Source organism: Alexandromys fortis, unplaced genomic scaffold (genome assembly GCF_014885135.2).
Source record: "Alexandromys fortis isolate MF-2015 unplaced genomic scaffold, M_Fortis_MF-2015_v1.1 scaffold_235, whole genome shotgun sequence".
NCBI classification, from domain to species: domain Eukaryota; kingdom Metazoa; phylum Chordata; class Mammalia; order Rodentia; family Cricetidae; genus Alexandromys; species Alexandromys fortis.
Window position 1 is genome coordinate 1358929 of NW_026068114.1, and position 17571 is coordinate 1376499.

Genomic DNA, 17571 nt, shown 5'->3' on the forward strand with positions numbered 1-17571 from the left:
CCTCTGAGCCATCTCTCCAGCCCTAGTTTCATTCTTCTACATGTTGATATCCAGTTATGCCATTTGTTAAATATGCTTTCTTCAAAATTCTACAAGATTTTCAAAGAAGAACTAATACCAATACTCCTCAAATTTTCCACACAGTAGAAACAGAAGGAACATTGCAAACTTTTTTACGAGGCTACAATTACCCCAATGTCTAAACCACACAAAGACATTACTAAGAAAGAGAAATATAGACCAATATCACTTATGAAAAAATACTCAATAAAATACTGGCAAAACAAATTTAAGAACACATCAGAAAAATCATCCACCATGATCAAGTAGCTTCATCTCAGAGATGCAGGGATGGTTCAACATACAGAAATCTGTCAATGTAATCCACCATAAAAACAAACCAAAAAAATATGATCATCTCATTAGATGCTGAAAAGGCCTTCAACAAAATACAAGATTCCTTCATGATTAAGGTCTTGGAGAGAGCAGGGATACAAGGAACATACCTAAACATAATAAAGGCAATATACAGCAAGCCAACAGCCAACATCAAACTAAATGGAGAAAAACTCAAAGTGATCCTGAACTGAAATCAGGAACAAGACAAGGTTGTCCACTCTCTCTCTATCTATTTAATATAGAACTTGAAGTTCTAACTAGAGCAATAAGACAACAAAAGGGGATATAAATTAGAAAAGAAGAAGTCTAACTCTCACTATTTTTGATGATATGATAGTTTACATAAGCGACCAAAAACTTTCTATCAAGGAACTTCGACAACTCATAAACACCTTCAATAATGCAGCAGGATAGAAGATTAACTAAACAACAACAACAGCAACAAAGCCAGTAGCCCTCCTTTATACATATGATAAATGGACTGAGAAGGAAATAAGAGAAACATCACCCTTCACAATAGCCACAAATAACAGTTGGAGTAACTCTAACCAAACAAGAGGAAGATCTGTATGACAAGAACTTTAAAATCCTTGAAGAAAGAAATTGAAGGAGACACCAGAAATTGGAAGATCTCCCATGTGATTGGGTAGGTAGAATTAACATAGTAAAAATAGCAATCTTACCAAAAAGCAACCGATTCAATGCAATGCCCATCAAAATCCCAGCAAAATTCTTCACAGACCTTGAAAGAACAATACTCAACTTCATGCAGAAAAGCAAAAAACTGAGGATAGCCAAAACAATCCTGTACAATAAAAGAATTTCTGGAGGCATCACAATCCCTGACTTCAAATTCTACTACAGAACTACAGTACTGAAAACAGCCTGGTATTGGCATAAAAACAGAGAGGAGGACCATTGGAACTGAATTGAAGACCCGGACATCAGTCCACACACCCACGAACACCTGATTTTTTGCAAAAAAAGCAAAAAATATAAAATAAAGCTTATTTTTAAAAGAGCATTGTTTGGGGCTGGAGAGATGGCTCGGTGGTTAAGAGCACTGACTGCTCTTCCAGAGGACCCGGCTTCGATTCCCAGCACCCACATGGCACCACACAACTGTCTGAAGATCCAGTTCCAGGGGATCTGACACTTTCATACCAATGCACATAAAATAAAGTTAAATAAACCATAAAAATATTTTTTTAAAAAAAGCATTGTTTGTAGGTATAAATCCCTCCGCATTGCTGGGAGAGTCCTAAGATTGTCCATATAATCCTCTGGTATCTATACCCCCTTGGGGTGTAAGAGAGAAAGATTTGCTCCTAATAATACTGCCAGACAAGCATGATGGAATTCACTGCACAGCTGTACAACTACATCAACTATGACAAAAGTGAGCAGAATTTCCAGAGGCGAGGAGATAGAGGGGCAACGGTCTTTATTCTGTGACTTGAACTACCTCACAGAAATCAATTCTGTCAGCGCAGCATGGAACCTTAGATACAGATCCTTCCCCCAAGGTCCACCTCCAGATAAGCCACTTAGTCCATATCTGGAGTTCAGACCCATGAGATTTTAAACTGAGACCCAGAGGAGCCTCATCTAGATTTCTGACAAGAAACCTTGCATGCTAAAGATACATTGTATTATAAGCGGCAAAGTGGGTAGTGGTTTGTGGTACACCAACCAGTAACAAGTGCTCAAGGAGCTAGGACCCTGGTGCCCAGGTCACCCAGACAGACCCTCACCTGCACCTCCATGCTCTCTGGCTCCTCCAGCAGATGTAGCAGTTTCTGTTTCTCTTGAGACAGCTGTTCCACGAGCCCCTCCTGGGCAGCCAAGCTCTGCCTCAGCTCTTCAATTCTCCTGGGCCAAGGAAACGAAAGGAATCTCTTTGTGTAATCATTAGACCATAATTATCCACCCGTTTCTACTTAGGCTCCTGCCGCAAACTAGGGACCTTTCTTACTGGATGCCACTGAAGAGTCAAACTTTAAGAAATCTGGTGCAGAGGGACATGCCATCTTAGACAGGGCCAAAAGCCCACTATCAGTACTTAAAGGAGGAGCGACATAGCTATGGTGTGTTCTCCTGGGGAACACAGGGAAGGCAGCCAAAGAAAAAAGACCACCGAAGACACCCACCTGTCCCGCTGTGCCAGGGCTTCGGAGTATTGGTCAGGCTTCACCCGGTCTCCCGGTGCATCTTCCCTGTCCTTGGCTGCATCCTTCAGCTTCTCCGAGAGCTCCAGGTTACACCCCTTCTCCACCTCCACCAGGGCTGCCATCCGTGCGGCTTCATTCTTCGCTAGTCTGGATTCCTGAGAAAAGAAGGAAAATTGAGCGGTGGTCTACTCCCACCTAGGTCGGGAGTGCTAAGATACAGGGACTCTGATGGATGAGACAAGTAAGGGAGATCAGAGAGGCCAGAAGATAGGGCGGCCCGGAAGAGGCTCTGGGGGACCACTTGCGCTGGTCGCTGTGGACCTGTGAACACTCCTCACCTCCTGTAGCAGCTGGATCTTGTTCTCTAGGAGCTCGTAAACATGTTCTGTCTCCTGCTGCTGTTCCTCAACCTGGCGCCGGAGCTCTGCTTCATTCTGGCTGTTGAGATCCTCCACGTCAGCCCTAAGACCACAGACATAGCATTTGCTATTAGAGCAGTCACCCGGCTTCAAGAGCAGCTCACACGGGGAGGGGAAAGAAGAGCCGTGCTGTGACGCTGTTTCCAGGACCCACTGTCCAGCCTTTGCATCTGACCTTTTAGGACCTCTAGCTTCGTCCTTCCTTGTCAAGCAGGGTAGGTCTGCTGCCCTGAGATTGCCATGATTGCAATAGCTTAGGAAAGAGAAGCTCATGACAGAGGCAAGGAATCAGCAGCTAGGATCACAGTCATGGACTTTCCCATTTAAAGGGCTCTCCTAGAGAGATTTGCTAGCAGCCTGCAACCTTGCTGTTTGGTTTTAAATACTCATTCCATTTAGGTTGCTAGGACATGATATACATTTGGGCAGCCACAGAAACGTCCTCCTTTCCAATCAGGAATGCCTGGAGGACCTTTCCTGAGTCTGGGACACCTCCACAGAGTCCTATCGAGTGTTCCAGGTCCCAGGCAGAGAGCAGACATTTAATCTGCAATATACTCTGGTTTTGGCTGCATGTGGCTTCTCTGATATCCCCAGGAATGGTTGTCCAGGCACTAGCACGAAAGGGGTAAGGTAGCACCAGTTTATTTATAGGGAACGACAGCTGTCCTTGGATATCTGAGGATTAGAAATCTGGGGGCCCAGATCAGGTGCTGAGGTATCTTAATTCCGGTTCGGTTTTGTGTTTTAAACCATTTTTGAGAACCATGAACCATCTTCTTGTTCTCAGAGTGAAGAACTGCATTAAATCATAGGCTTATTAACCACCAAGTCTGGGGCACTTTTTCCATGGAGATAAATTGGTTGTTCCCAGAGATTGCAGAATTCCTTGGTTTTTAGTGGGTGCTAATCAGCACAATTCCAGAGGCCAGACCCATCTTCTGGTGTGGGCATCATGTAGCCTTTGTGAAGTAGGAAGGGGCAAAAGTCGAGGAAACAACCTAAGCATCCAACAACAGCGACTTTAGGGACCCAGCTTCTCCTTTAGCCTCGCATCCCTTGAAGAAGTCACCTGATTGTCCAGGACTAGGAGCTTTAGGGAATGGGGGACATTTTCATCACCAGAGATAAATTCAACTCCCTATATCCCTATTCTACATATTTAAGAAAAGATGTCACCCTTATCAAAATAGATATAAAAAAAAAAAAAAAAATTTTAAGTGTTACAGAGCTCTCAAAGTGTTTTGCTATATTGTTTTCTAGAGTGTACAATGGCAGGCAAGTTTTCCTAATACATACCACCAAAGATTCCACCCTAATAAGAAAATCCTTTTACTTATTGCTTTGTTATTTAGTAATGCCAACATATTACATATACCTGAAGATGACTTTCAGAATTCTGATCTAACTAGCTAACTTAAAACCCAAGCCATACTATAGATACAAAGGGGGTATCAGATCACACTGAACACATTTGGATCACAGAATATATTATACCACCCATCATTTAAAACTGGTTTTTAAACAATGACAGAAACCACACATTACAAAATTAACCTTCTTTTCATTTATTGAGACAATGTTTCATTTCATAGTCTGCCTCAACAAGACTTTTCTACATAGTCTGGTTGGCCTTAAACTCTTGATCCTCCTGCCTCAGCCTCCCTAATACTAGGCTGGCAGGTGTGTACCAAGGCAAATGGCTAGAGTAACTAACCATCCTGACAAAAGTATATAAAAGGAGGGAAAAATCAAGTTTTCTTCCCACTAGAAGAAAACTCCCTTTACTCCCCTAAAGAGAGTGGTTTTCAAGAGTTTGGTTGCAACCCTCCAGGTTTGTTTGTTTGTTTTCTATGCATAATAAAGCAAACATATGGCCATATTGGTTTCAGTTGTCAATGTAATATAGCTGCCCTGTGAAGTGTGAATCTCAACTGAGGCATTTTCTCCATTGAATAAGCCTGTGGGCATGTCTATAGGGGCATTTTCCTTTTTTCTTTCTTTCTTTTTGGTTTTTGAGACAGGGTTTCACTGTAGCTTTGGCTCCTGTCCTGGAACTAGCTCTGTAGCCCAGGTTGGCCTCGAACTCACAGAGATCCGCCTGCCTCTGCCTCCCGAGTGCTGGGATTAAAGGCGTGTGCCACTACCAGCAGGGCATTTTATTAATCATTAGTTGATGCAGGAGGTGGGCGGTGTTATCCCTGGGCTGGTGGTCCCGGATTGTATAAGGAATTTCGCTAAGCAAGTCAGTAAGCAGCATTCTTCCACGGTCTCTTCAGTTCCTGCCTTGAATTCCTGCCTGACTTTCTCTAGCAATAACTGTTGCCTGACAAAATACATTCTTTCCAATCCAACTTAGTTTTGGTCAATGACTTATCGCAGCAACAGGACACCAAATGAGGACACACGTTTACCCCACGAGACTTGCGATGTGAACAGCGCTCAGCACTCTTCCTCTTTACTTAACCCTATCAAGGGCTTTCTGCCAGAACAAACAGAGGTCCTGCTTTTTAACGGCTGTGTCATAGGCCACAGGACAGATGTACTGTTCAGCCATTGGCCGACTAGTAGAGGGTGGCTTCAAGTTTTCTGCCATTACAAAGAATGATCCTTTCATGGGCACCTTTATTTATGAGGAATAGAGTTCCTCTAGGGATTACCTGAGTCTTTTCACCTTAAAAGTTAATAAACCATACCCCAATCAATGTCATACTCCCACGTCCACCAGAAGAACATGAGAATGATGATGTTCCCTAGACATTATGCCAGCTCTTGATATTGTTTCTGTTTTTTAGACTGACTGATCATTTCTGACAAATGTTCTTTGCAAACGCTCAGCGTTTGCTGCCTCCTGACTAGTTCTTTCCTCTCTAGCAGGAAATTTGCAGTCTCAGCTCTGCGAGACTCACCCATCCACGGCAAGGTACATCTGACTAAGAAACAGATGCATCCGAGGAAACATGAAATTCATGGCTTCATGTCCCAATAAGACCTGCATTCCAATGTGAAGGTTAAGGTTCAGGACTTTGCGTCTGAACCCATTTTTCTCAGGTGAGTCAACCGGAGCTCGGGGCAGGACAGAGCTCAGGGCAGGACGGAGCTCGGGACAGGACAGAGCTCAGGGCAGGACGGAGCTCGGGGCAGGATGGAGCTGGGGACAGGACAGAGCTCGGGACAGGACAGAGCTCAGGGCAGGATGGAGCTCAGGGCAGGACGGAACTCGGGGCAGGATGGAGCTCGGGGCAGGACGGAGCTCCTGTGCACACGCTGCTCGGCACAGAGCTTGACCTGCAACTCACCGTGTCTTCTCCAGGTGCTGCTTCCGGTCCCGGAGTTCTCGTTTCAGGCTCTCCACTTCAATCTTCAGCTCGATATTCTGCAAAGCACACAGACATTAACCGTCACTAGCGGCTGCCTCTCGCTATCCTGACTCCTATTTGACTTCAGCTCTGGTCCACGCAGCCTCACAGCCCTTTGCAGAACCCTCGGCGTACGTGGACACCCAGATGGATCTGTAAACAAGCTCTTCAGATCCGAGATTCCCCGGGGCTGCTCTCCAAGCTTCCCGTCTGTCTGTCACTGCCCCTGGATGACCAGTGATGCCCTAGGCCATCAGCTCTCTAAAATGTTAGAGAACAGATATATAGCAAAACAAATGTTTCCTGCCACTATAGGCTACAGTATGTTTTAAAATGTGAAGAGGGTTAGTTATGTGTGTTCCTGTGGGTGGGTGCATGGCTATGTGCAGGTAGACAGCAGAGGTCAGAGGTCTGGCAGAGAGCACCAAGGATCATTTTTCAGGAGCTATCTACCTCCTTTGAGGTAAGGCTTCTCACTACTTTGGAACTCTTCTAGGTAGGTGAGGCTGTCTGGCCAGTGGGCTCCAGAACTCCACCTGTCTCAGTCTCTACAGCACCGGGATTACCAATGTCACCCTACCATACCCAGCTTTTCCCTGGGATTATCTGTATAAGCCACCACACCGCCTTTTCTAATCTTTTTGAAGTAGGTGCTGGTGATCAAAGTCAGGTCATCATATCTACAGGACAAGTACTATCCAGACTGAACTGTCTCCCAGCCCTGGGTTTAATTATTTAAGGAAAAAAAATTGTGTGTGTTTTAAAAACAGTATCATAAGTTTTATTATGCAATTGGATTTTTATTAATTTAGTTGTCTTTGGCGGTGGATCTATGTCGGGAATGATTCTTATTGAGGTAAGGCAGCAACAAGTAAGATTTGGCAAACAGAAGAAGGGAATAAAGGAATGCCTGTAATGTAGGGACAAAGATTTAGTTATGTTTGCAAGGTGTGTCCCCTGCAGATTAATCAGCCTGCTGTATTTGAGGAATGGGAGATCAATACGGACAACATTAGCGGAGCCGGGAGGGGGCTCGGTGGCTAACAATGCCTCTGTAGAAGCAGGAGGCCCTAAGATCAGCTCCTCAGCACCCATGTAAAATAACTGGTGTGGTTGTGTGTGCCTGTGACCCTAGCATGGAGAAACAGAGGTGAAGGGGCGAGAAGGAAGACGAGGAGCAGAGATGTCAGAATCCTGGGACTTGCAGCTGCCAATCAAGCCAGATCCAAGTTCCATGAGAGATCCTGCTCCAGGGAATAAAACAGAGTGACAGAGGAGGCATCAGACTGGCTTCCTCCTGGGTCATGCTCTCCCACAGATATATGCAGTCGTTTACATATGTCACACATACACACATGTGAAATACACAAAAGAAAGGGACGAAGAAGGTTTGCAGCAGGTTTGTGAAAGCCGTGTGAAGGAAACTGGAGGGGAGCCAGTGGCAATCAGAGACACACCAGTCATGTCGGAAGATACACCCAGAAAGTCTCACTAGCATGAATGTCTAAACGTGAGCTGAACAAGGACAACAACAATAGACTTGCCAAGGTGGATGGAGGAAAGACCACAGCCTCAGCCCTACACAAAGAACTACAGGCAACCAAGATTGCAGAGAGCAGGAGAAATAGTCTTCCCCGGGGAAGAGCACACCAACTGGTTACCCAATACCAAATGGCCAGTCCTAGAAATATACAAATAACATTATACAGACTGAGCAAGTTGTAGTTATGTATTTAGGAATATATATATATGTTTACATACACATAAGTATGTAACAACATTTTATGAAAAACAGAGGCCATGCATTTGAAGAGAGCAAGGAAGGGTATATGGGAGGGTTTGAGGGGAGGAAAGAGAAAGGGTAAATGATGTTGTTGTATTATAATCTCAAAGATAAAATAATTTTGGAAAATTCAATGAGTACAAGGAGAAAAAAGAGTGAAGAGGCCACAGGTCAAAGGCTAGCAAAGCAGCCGAAGTACGGTAGCCAAAGAGCAGGAAAGGGACACACACTGGGGTGCCAGAGCAGCGTGATACCTGCGTACCAACCACCAACTTCTTGGTGTCAAAGGCAACACAAGGATATCACGTGATACTTATGAAAGATTTCAGAACTCATGTCTCATAGGAGATGGGTGAGACAGGAATACTACCTGGGAACAGTGGAAGCCTGGTTTAAATATTTGGGTTAGTAAGCATTTTCTAGCAGGCAAGAAGTTGGGCTCACAGTGTTTTAGGTCCTGTTTGCTAGTGACGGTCTAGCTGATATGTTGGCAGGAATGGCAGGGAACAGTCTGTGCTTTAGGCTTGAGGTACAGCATAGGTCGATGTCAGATGAAAAGAATACCATAATTTCTTCAAGGCTCGCAGTACAATATTTAAGAAGAAAATGATAGTTTGGTCTTTCCAAGGGTGATTTTGAAGTTATCATGAATACTACATGAAGTGTAACACTAGGGTTTCATGATTCAGCAATTAAAGCTGTAGACTGTCCAGTTCAAACTGGATTTCAAATAAGTAATAAATCATTTTTAAATCTTAAGCATCTTCCTTGCAATACTTGGGTAAATTATAGTAAACATTGCCATTGCTTGGATATTCAAATTAAACTGAACAACTTGTATCTGTTCATATTAAAAAAAAATAGGCGATTCTAGTCCTGTAAAAAGATCAACCACTGGCAAAGAGTATTTCAATTTATTTATATGAGGAAAAGGCTCAATAGCTTCATATCAAGCCCATGTGGCATTCTAAGGACTATCTGTGCCAAGGATGTAGGATGGTGTATATGTGTGCATGTTAGTGGTATGTGTATGGTGTACACATACAGGTACATGTGTATGAATGGGGAGGTCCAAGGTTGATGTCAGGTGTCTTTTGTTGCTCTTCATCTTTATATTTTGAGACAAGGTCTCTCTCTGAGCCTAAAGCTCACCAACTAGGCTAGGCTGACTGGCCAGAATCTCTGTCTCCCCCGAGGCTGGGGTTAGAAGCCTGTCCCTACTGAGTTCAATTTTACATGAGTGTCAGAGATCTGAACTTAGGTCCTTGTGCTTGGGCAGCAAACACTTTTCAACTGAGCCATGTTTCCAGCCTCCCAGAACGGTGCTTTAACACATATACCATAAATATGGTATTTATAATCGTCATCAACAACAACTTCAACATTACCGTCAGGGGACAGTGACAGTCTCTTTTCTCTGACGTCGTAACGTTTCACATCGATCTGGCACTCAGAATGTGGCACCGAGAAAGAGGACTCCTAAGATGACTATTGTTCCTGCTACCAGCAGGCGCAGTTTGTTGAACTCGCTAAACTTTGTTAACGTTTCTCTGCTCAGAAAGTGATGAAGAATGGGTAAAATGTGTGTAAGTCTTCTCAAAATTTGTATTTTATTATTATTGTTGGTTGTATCTGATGTGTATATGGGGTTGCATGCCATGACACACATGAAGGTTAGAGGATAATCTAATAGAACTGTTTCTTCTCTTTCTACCTTTGCATGAATTCTGGAGATGAACCCTGGGTCCTCACGCTTTTATTTTAAGGGCCTTTACCTGCTGAGCCATTTTGCTCATCTGATTTTAAATCTAACACAAAAGCAAATTTAATCTATGTTTTTGAAGTACTGACAGTGATGGTTTGGGGTTGGTTGGTTGGTTGGTTTTTGGAGACAGGGTTTCTCTGTATAGCCCTGGTTGTCCTGGAACTCACTATGTAGGTCAGGTTGGGCTGTAACTCAGAGATCCACCTGCCTCTGCCTCCCAAGTGCTGGGGGAGTAAAGGTGTGCGCCACCATCAGCTGGCAATGATGGTCTTTATTCCCAGCTAACTTAACTTGAAATGGGTAAGTCTAGATGTCTGCTGAGCCATCTCAGATAGATTCAGCTGAATAAATAAACAACATCTCACAGCTGGAAAGCCAATAGAAATCCTAGGATGCATAGATAACCTGATCAGTTCTTGTGATGTTGATGGAATCTCTAACACGCACCAACTGGTCAGCAGACAATGCTCCCAAAGGTCCCTTGTAAGCAATGTTGCACAAAATCTGCATGTTCTAAGGCATCCTGTTCTGTTTACTCCACCCACCTAAGGGTGGGCCTATCAAATGGGCTAAGGCAGTTTCTTTATTAATAAGAAATCACTCCCACATCAAAAACCCTTCGTTTTCTCCTGTCGAGGGGACTACAGTGGCTCCAATCTCATAAGATATTAATACGACTAAATGAAATAAATTATAAAAACAGCTGGCATGCTGTCAACATTTAAAATGCTGGCTACTCCTGACAACAACAGTAACAGTTTGCTCTGTCCGAGACAACTGAAGTTATGAGATGCCATCATATGGTAGACTACTTCATAGCATAGAAAGGAAATTATTACACTAAAAGCAGGATGCTCCAGCAGCTGAGCATGAATTCCCAACCTGAACTCTCTTCACTTTAGTCTACTGAGATATGTAATGAAGAGAAATGAAAAGGGGGGCCGGGGTGTAGAACTATGAGTCTCCCATAATTGATGGCACAGTTGGCCATGTTTGTCTATGTCCACAAGAAAGTGTTCTTGTGTAAATTCTAAGTATAGCATAAGTAGGTCTCAAACTACATTTGTTTATCATATCAGTAGATCTCATCAGGGTTGCATGAAGATATCTAGAGAAACCAGGAGGTGGTGGCACACACCTTTAACCCTAGCACTTGGGAGGCAGAGGCAGGTGGATCTCTGTGAGTTCAAGGCCAGCCTGATCTACAAGACCTAGTTCCAGGACAGCTAGGACTGTTATACAGAGAAACCCTGCCTGGAGTGCATGGGGGGGGGGGGAAGAAAACAAAACAACAAAAAAGAGATATCTAGGGAAATTTATATACCAAAGAAAGGGGAGCTGGGGTGGGGAGGGGGTGAGTCAACTCTTTTGCTGTGTGCCCCTAAAAGGAATATTCACTCAACTAACTCAAGGAAAATTTTCAGTGCTGAAGCTTAAGTCCAATAAGAAAGACATTAGGCTCCATCACAATGTCAGCACGTAGAATCAGAAGCCAGGGCTGACACCTTAGCAACTGATCGGACTTAGACAACATTTGCTGTGTTAGACGAAACTGCAGCAGAGTCTCAACAGCATCCACAGTCAACACTGCACTCTATGAAAAATGATTTCGCCGCCTGCATTTCCTTTGGTGTTCACCTGGGACTGAGGTAAGAAACCATGGCGTGGCCAGTCAGCTCACTCGCTCCAGGTCTGAGCTCTAAATGGATCTGCTGCTCTGTAATTCACAGTACGATCATCTCTCTTAAAAATAATGTTTTCAGGGCTGGAGAGATGGCTCAGAAGTTAAGAGCACTGACTGTTCTTCCAGAGGACCTGAGTTCAATTCCTAGCAACCACATGGTGGCTTACAACCATCCATAATGAGATCTGGTGCCCTCTTCTGGCCTGCAGGCATACATGCAGGGAAAACGGTATACATAATTAATAAATAAATCTTTAAAAAAATACTGTTTTCAAAAAATTTCCCAGCACTATTCATGACAGAATAAATCCAACAAGTAGGCACACTAACAAGAGAATGATGGACAGATGGACGGAGGGGAATGGTCTTCATGACAGCTGTTCCGGGGAGATGCCATTTCTTAAGATGGACAAGGTTTGTTGTGTTCGTTTTTCTATCCGTGCATCCTTGTCCTGGTCATGTGTAAGCAAAGCCCTCCACTCCTTGCAAGCATGGTATAATGATTGTATATTATCTTTGCATGTGATTGTGCCTAATAAAAAGCTCAGAGCGAGAGGCTCCCTGGGTCTTTGGAGCTTCTTGCATTACCAGCAATCCCACGCTTAAAATTTACATGGCAAACTCGAGTCTCCTTTCATAGACGGAGTTCTGCTGTCTAAAGCAGGGATGTGGGATAACACTGTGAGACTGAATGAAAAAACCTTTCTTTCATTTAAAGTCTTTTAACAATTTGGGGCCAGGGTAGCTCAGTAGTTAAGGGGCTTGCTTTGAGAGCCCAAGGACTAGAGTTTGAATTCCTGGAAACTCAAATAAATGGCAGATGGCATCATGGTGGCGTCTGTAATTCTAACCCTGGAAGACAGAGGCAAAGGATTTTCCCCTGAGCAAGCTCACTAGCAAGACTCGCCATGCGGACAAGCTCTGTGATTGACTGAGAGGCCTTATCTTGATGACTGAGGTAGAAGAGCGATGGAGGATGATTTCCTACACCAAACTCAGGCCTCCATATGCGTGTGCATACACACACACACCACATGCACACCACACCACACATACATGAAAAATGTCAAATTGAAAAATCAACTAGAAGATTTCCTGTTTTAATCTGGGAGCACTCTCTGAGTGGCGTTCTACGTGCTCACTGAAGACAACGGGTTAAATAAACTGGATTCCAGCCTCCTCTGCTGCCTCACTTTCCTCCTCTTTCCCCTGAAAGGGTCAAAGGTCTACTCCTTTGCACTACACTGAAGCTCAGATACATGAAGGTCTGGAGATCTGAACACGAACATTTGGCAGAGGAAATGGAGTATGGATTGGATATCAGCTGCTGTTAAGGAAGCGCCTTCAAACTCTGTGCGTAGTAACGTTATGGTGCTTATGTTCTGAAGAAAGAACTTATCAGAGGTCTCTTCTGGCCCGTTGCGTGCAGGCAAGGTCGTATGATGTCTGAGAGTTGCCGTAGGAAGCTGAGAACAGGAGAAGAAAGACCACTGCAGTGAGATCAACCAGAAGAACGAGGTTCACAGGGAACTGCCGAAGCTGGGGACGAGGTCCCCAGGACATGGAGCAGGGACACAGAAAATACTATTCTCTTTATCTTTGTGCACATTTTGAATTCCCCATAAAGTCAAAGAGGGGGTTTTCATTATAAGATAAGCACTTAGATTCTTGGCATTTTTTCTTTTTCCTTTCTGGAATTACCTCAACTAGAGTCACAGGAAAGAACACTTGGCTCTTTTCATCAGCTTCCTCCAGCCCTCCGCGTTACAGAAAATGGTGGTGCTCAGTCTTTTTCCTGATACTGATGAGCAGAGAGAAGCCCACCTCTAAGCACCTCGCAAACGTAAGGAAGCCAGGCTGCAACTAGATGCTGCAAGGAAGAAAGGCAGAAATAACTCGCAAGTCAGATGTGTCTCAAGAGGAACCTGCAACCTCAAGTCAGAGAGCAAGTTCTGTCACCTCATCTCGCACCGCCATTGTCCCCTCACCCTTCCTCTCTCATACCTGCCTGGGTTCCCCAGCCTGGTGGTCCCCCTTTGCTCTGACTTGAGCTCATGCCACCATCAGTCAGTATCTGGCAGCACACCTTTCTGAGCTGAGTTCTGAGAGATGATAGTTCATGGAGACACGGTCCCAAGACCCCTCCATGCTCAGTGGGGCCACCCCCCACTGAGTCCAGGAACAAGGACTCTTACTGATTGTGCAACCAATCATGCAGCTGTCCTGGAATGCCACCAAGGCTCTGCCTGAGCCCCTCCCGGCCTACGGTGTCTTCTCTCCTTCTAAACCTGACGTACATTGGGATTCACTGCAGTGCAAGATGAGGAGAAGCCAGCATCCATCCTGAGGTTGGTGTCATTAGGATGCAGGGGCGACAGGTGAAAGTCAGGACTCTCCCAAGCAAGCTAGGACTTGTGGCCATTCAACGCCTGTTTCTAGAATGCACCCACCTCACTCCTTCTTATATCAGTTATTGTAAGCATCTGCCCTCCCTCTAGACTTTAACAGACGTACTTTGCCCTTGGTATCTTTCCATGTAAGTTTAGGGAGTAAATACTTAAAAACATTTTGCAATGGTCTTTAGCTGTATTTTTTGTTTGGGTATTAAACTGCAGGGTCCTATGTGTGTGTGCGTGTGTGTGTGTGTGTGTGTGTGTGTGTGTGTGCTGATATCTTTCAGCTTCTAATGATAGGGACTGTTGTTCCTTGGAAACTACAGCTCCCAGACTTCTCCTGGATTACCGTCACCTGTGCGCGCGGGCGTGCCCAGGTGCGGTCTCCCAGATAACCTTGCGCCCCCCGTTAAAAGCGAGCTTCCACGAGGTCTCGCTCTCTCTCACCCCTCTCTGGCCCCTTGTGTGTCTCGCACACCCCATCCCTTATCGTGTTTCCCTTTCCCCATTAAAGCGCACCCACGTGGGAGCCGCGTGTCTCGTCTCTTCCTTTTGCGCGTGTCTCGTCTATCCTGTGTTTGTCCACACACCCACCCCGCCGTTTTTAAAGGAATAATAGGGACCATGACTTATGTCACACACACACAAATACATACATATATATAGTCTACTTATGCACATATGTATATACACATATACATATATACACACATATCTATATGTGTGTATACAGATATATGTATACATATGAGAAAGAGAGAAAAAACACGGACAGCATGTCAGCATGCATGATAAAATCAGAGAGTATGATCCGCATAGGAGATTAAAGTTGCCAAACTGAAGGGCTTTTCTTGGCCTCACAGACTTGAGCCCAGGGAGGTCTCTGTGCAGCAAGGAGCAAGTCAGGTCAGCCTTCAGGGAACCTCCTGCACATTTGGAACTAGAAGAAGCCAGAGAGGAGCAGGCCTGCTACAAAAGAGTCATTATTTGGGACAAAAATAAATGTAGCAAAATCCCACCCTAACCAATCCTGTAGATTCAAGCAACTCAAACAGAAATAGCTGGGTGGGAGGAAAGGTTCGGGGCTTTCATGAGAGCCTCCCACCGTTCTGTCCACCCCAGTGAGAAGTAGCTGTTAATGCATGGGCTTCACACCCTTTCTAGAAAGTGAAGTGCTCCCTGTTCACAGAATAAATACCCCGCCCCCCCCCCTTGCGTCTTTGATTACACTGGGACAACACCACATCTCTGCAGAAAACAGTAAAGCATACAGTGTTTTCGTAAGGAATTCTAATTTTTTATTTATTTATTTTTTTGAGACAGGGTTTCTCTGTAGCTTTGGAGCCTGTCCTGGGACTCACTCTGTAGACCAGGCTGGCCTCGAACTCACAGAGATCCGCCTGTCTCTGCCTCCCAGGTGCTGGGATTAAAGGCGTGCACAACCACCGCATAAGGAATTCTATCCTTCTTACTGTGGTACGAGGTGGTGGTGCCTGTATGATCCTGAGGGATCAGTTTAGTAGTTTCTGAAGGAATTCTTTTATAAGTAAATTTCCCTTCTAGCCACAAAGTTTCAAAGCAAAACTAGAACTGGAGACCTCCAGTGGGTGCAGACATCTAGCTCTGTCATTAACAGTGCCGGGTGTGGGACTCATTGCTGAAGCTTTGTAAACATTTGATTCATTCAAATTGGGACCTTTTCCCCCTGCCTAAAAAGAAAATATCATAACCCTGCCAGTATGCTTGTGAATGTGAGAGAGCTGGCCAGCAGGGTTCCTGTGCAAAACGCTAAGTTTTTAGACTTCCCCAGAAAGGAAGGCTTGGTTTCTGAGGCACAGCTCCCGCCGTCCCACAGAGTCTAAGCTTCAGTTGCACAGCGAAGGCACAGAGGTTGCGCCAACAGGGCCACGTGTCCTTCCTTCATTGCCGGGAAGGGACAACAGGGCAGTGTCTTGCCATCGTCAGACTGTGCAATGCCAGGGTGGTGCCCTGCCAGGACCAGCTTGAATGCCCAGTCTCCCGAGGAGATGGAAAAAACAAGTGGAAAACTTTGGTTTCTACAACAGCAAGCCCTGTGTCCGAACTGTGCCGCTTTGTGCTGGGTGCAGCCTCAAGCCCAACCTCAGTTACCTCTTCGTCGGGTCCTAAAGCCACGCCCACTTGCTCAGATTGGACACACGTAGACACGGACATCTGAGCGCCCTGATGTTCTAAGATTAGGTGTTTGGGCAAGCGTGGCTCGGGCTGGAGTGTGAGTGTGTGAGAGGATGTGTGTATGTGTGTGGGAAGAGAGGGGAGAGGGAGGGCGAGAGACTGGGAGACAGGAACGCAGGGAAAAGATGCTCTTTGGGCAGAGGGCAAGGTAGCTGATTTGGAGATGGCAGCCCTTGCTTATTTTGTTCCCCAGCCAAATACTTAATAAGCATCAACCCTTGTGTGGGCAAGGCACTCTAACGGCCTTTAGAAATACCAAGTCAGTCACAGCCCCCGGAGGATTACAGCTTACGTCTAACCAATTAAATAGTTGATTTATAGTAGATTGCAAATAAGCCAGAGAAATGAGCGGCTTGCCATAACCCAGTATCAGATAGCCATGGAGAAATGCGCACAGGTGGCAGATATAAATAGCAGCAGATACACAAATTATTGTGAATCCATCATGTGACTCCAAAGAGACCCCACCGAGCCCACAGACCCCGCATCACAACTCAGGCTGCTCTCCCTCCCAGCATCCCAGCTCTACGGCAGGGTAGAAATGTGAACGGCCTCACGCACGGTCACAGAAAGGGGAGATGCTGCGGCTGCGGCCGTAGCAGGGCAAAGATGGCGGCCAGGAAAATGAAAATGCAGCTCATCCTCTCTGTTCTAAAGATCATTTCAGCAACTTCAGAACAGGTCCCTCGTGTTTTAATTTCAGGTATAGCAATTAAATCAAGTAATTCATATTTTAATTCCCTAAAATATTGACAAGTTGAAGGTACTCAATAAATGTAATTTCCACACGTAGTCAGATGTGTGAATCCCAGGTGAAAGAGTCAACTCTGACCAACACTCTGTTCGGAAATCCAATAAAAAATAAAATGAGGTGTGTTTGGAATCTGCTGGTGGCAAAGGGCAGATAGATCTTGGGAGTTTCCTGTCCAGTTTTGCTGTGAGCTAAAAGCGCTCTAAAACAAAAGAAGGATAAATGAAGCAGAAAATGAGGTGTGTGGATATTTTATTTACTCCGAGCACGGAGTCGCTTTTTTTTCACATGGACCTGCAGTTAGACCTCAAATGTCACAAGCTAGTCCTTTTCTCTGGCCTCTCTGTCAGCCTCTTGGTTGTGTCCCAGAGCCTCTGCTGATCTGACCCGACTGAGCAGGCAAGTGAGAAGACACAAACACAAATACCCATGATCTCAGCGAACCTCTCCCCTCCCCGGGACATTCCTCAGCAGGACAAATCCCTTGGACTTGGCTGGAGTCTGTGTTCACAAATAGGCCTGGCTGGGCTTAATTTAGTAACTTGCAGGCTCCTGGTAAGAGCCAGGGAGAGGCTGGAGCCCCTGCAATCCCCCAGGATGCTTCATGGGAGACAGGAGCCCAGCCCCATTGCG

The 17571-nt window shown here is 45.2% G+C and overlaps 1 protein-coding gene across 4 annotated transcripts in view; it reads right to left on the bottom strand.

Annotated features, from left to right (window-relative positions):
* Positions 1–17571, bottom strand: part of Pde4dip (phosphodiesterase 4D interacting protein) — a 182630-nt gene that overhangs the window by 97266 nt on the left and 67793 nt on the right. For all 4 annotated transcript variants that reach the window (XM_050124746.1, XM_050124745.1, XM_050124752.1 and 1 more), the window contains 4 exons: positions 6289–6365; positions 2909–3032; positions 2550–2725; positions 2154–2271 (listed from right to left, as the gene is read on the bottom strand). In XM_050124746.1, the coding sequence (XP_049980703.1) occupies positions 2154–2271; positions 2550–2725; positions 2909–3032; positions 6289–6365 (495 nt within the window). The remainder of the gene's footprint in view (positions 1–2153; positions 2272–2549; positions 2726–2908; positions 3033–6288; positions 6366–17571) is intronic.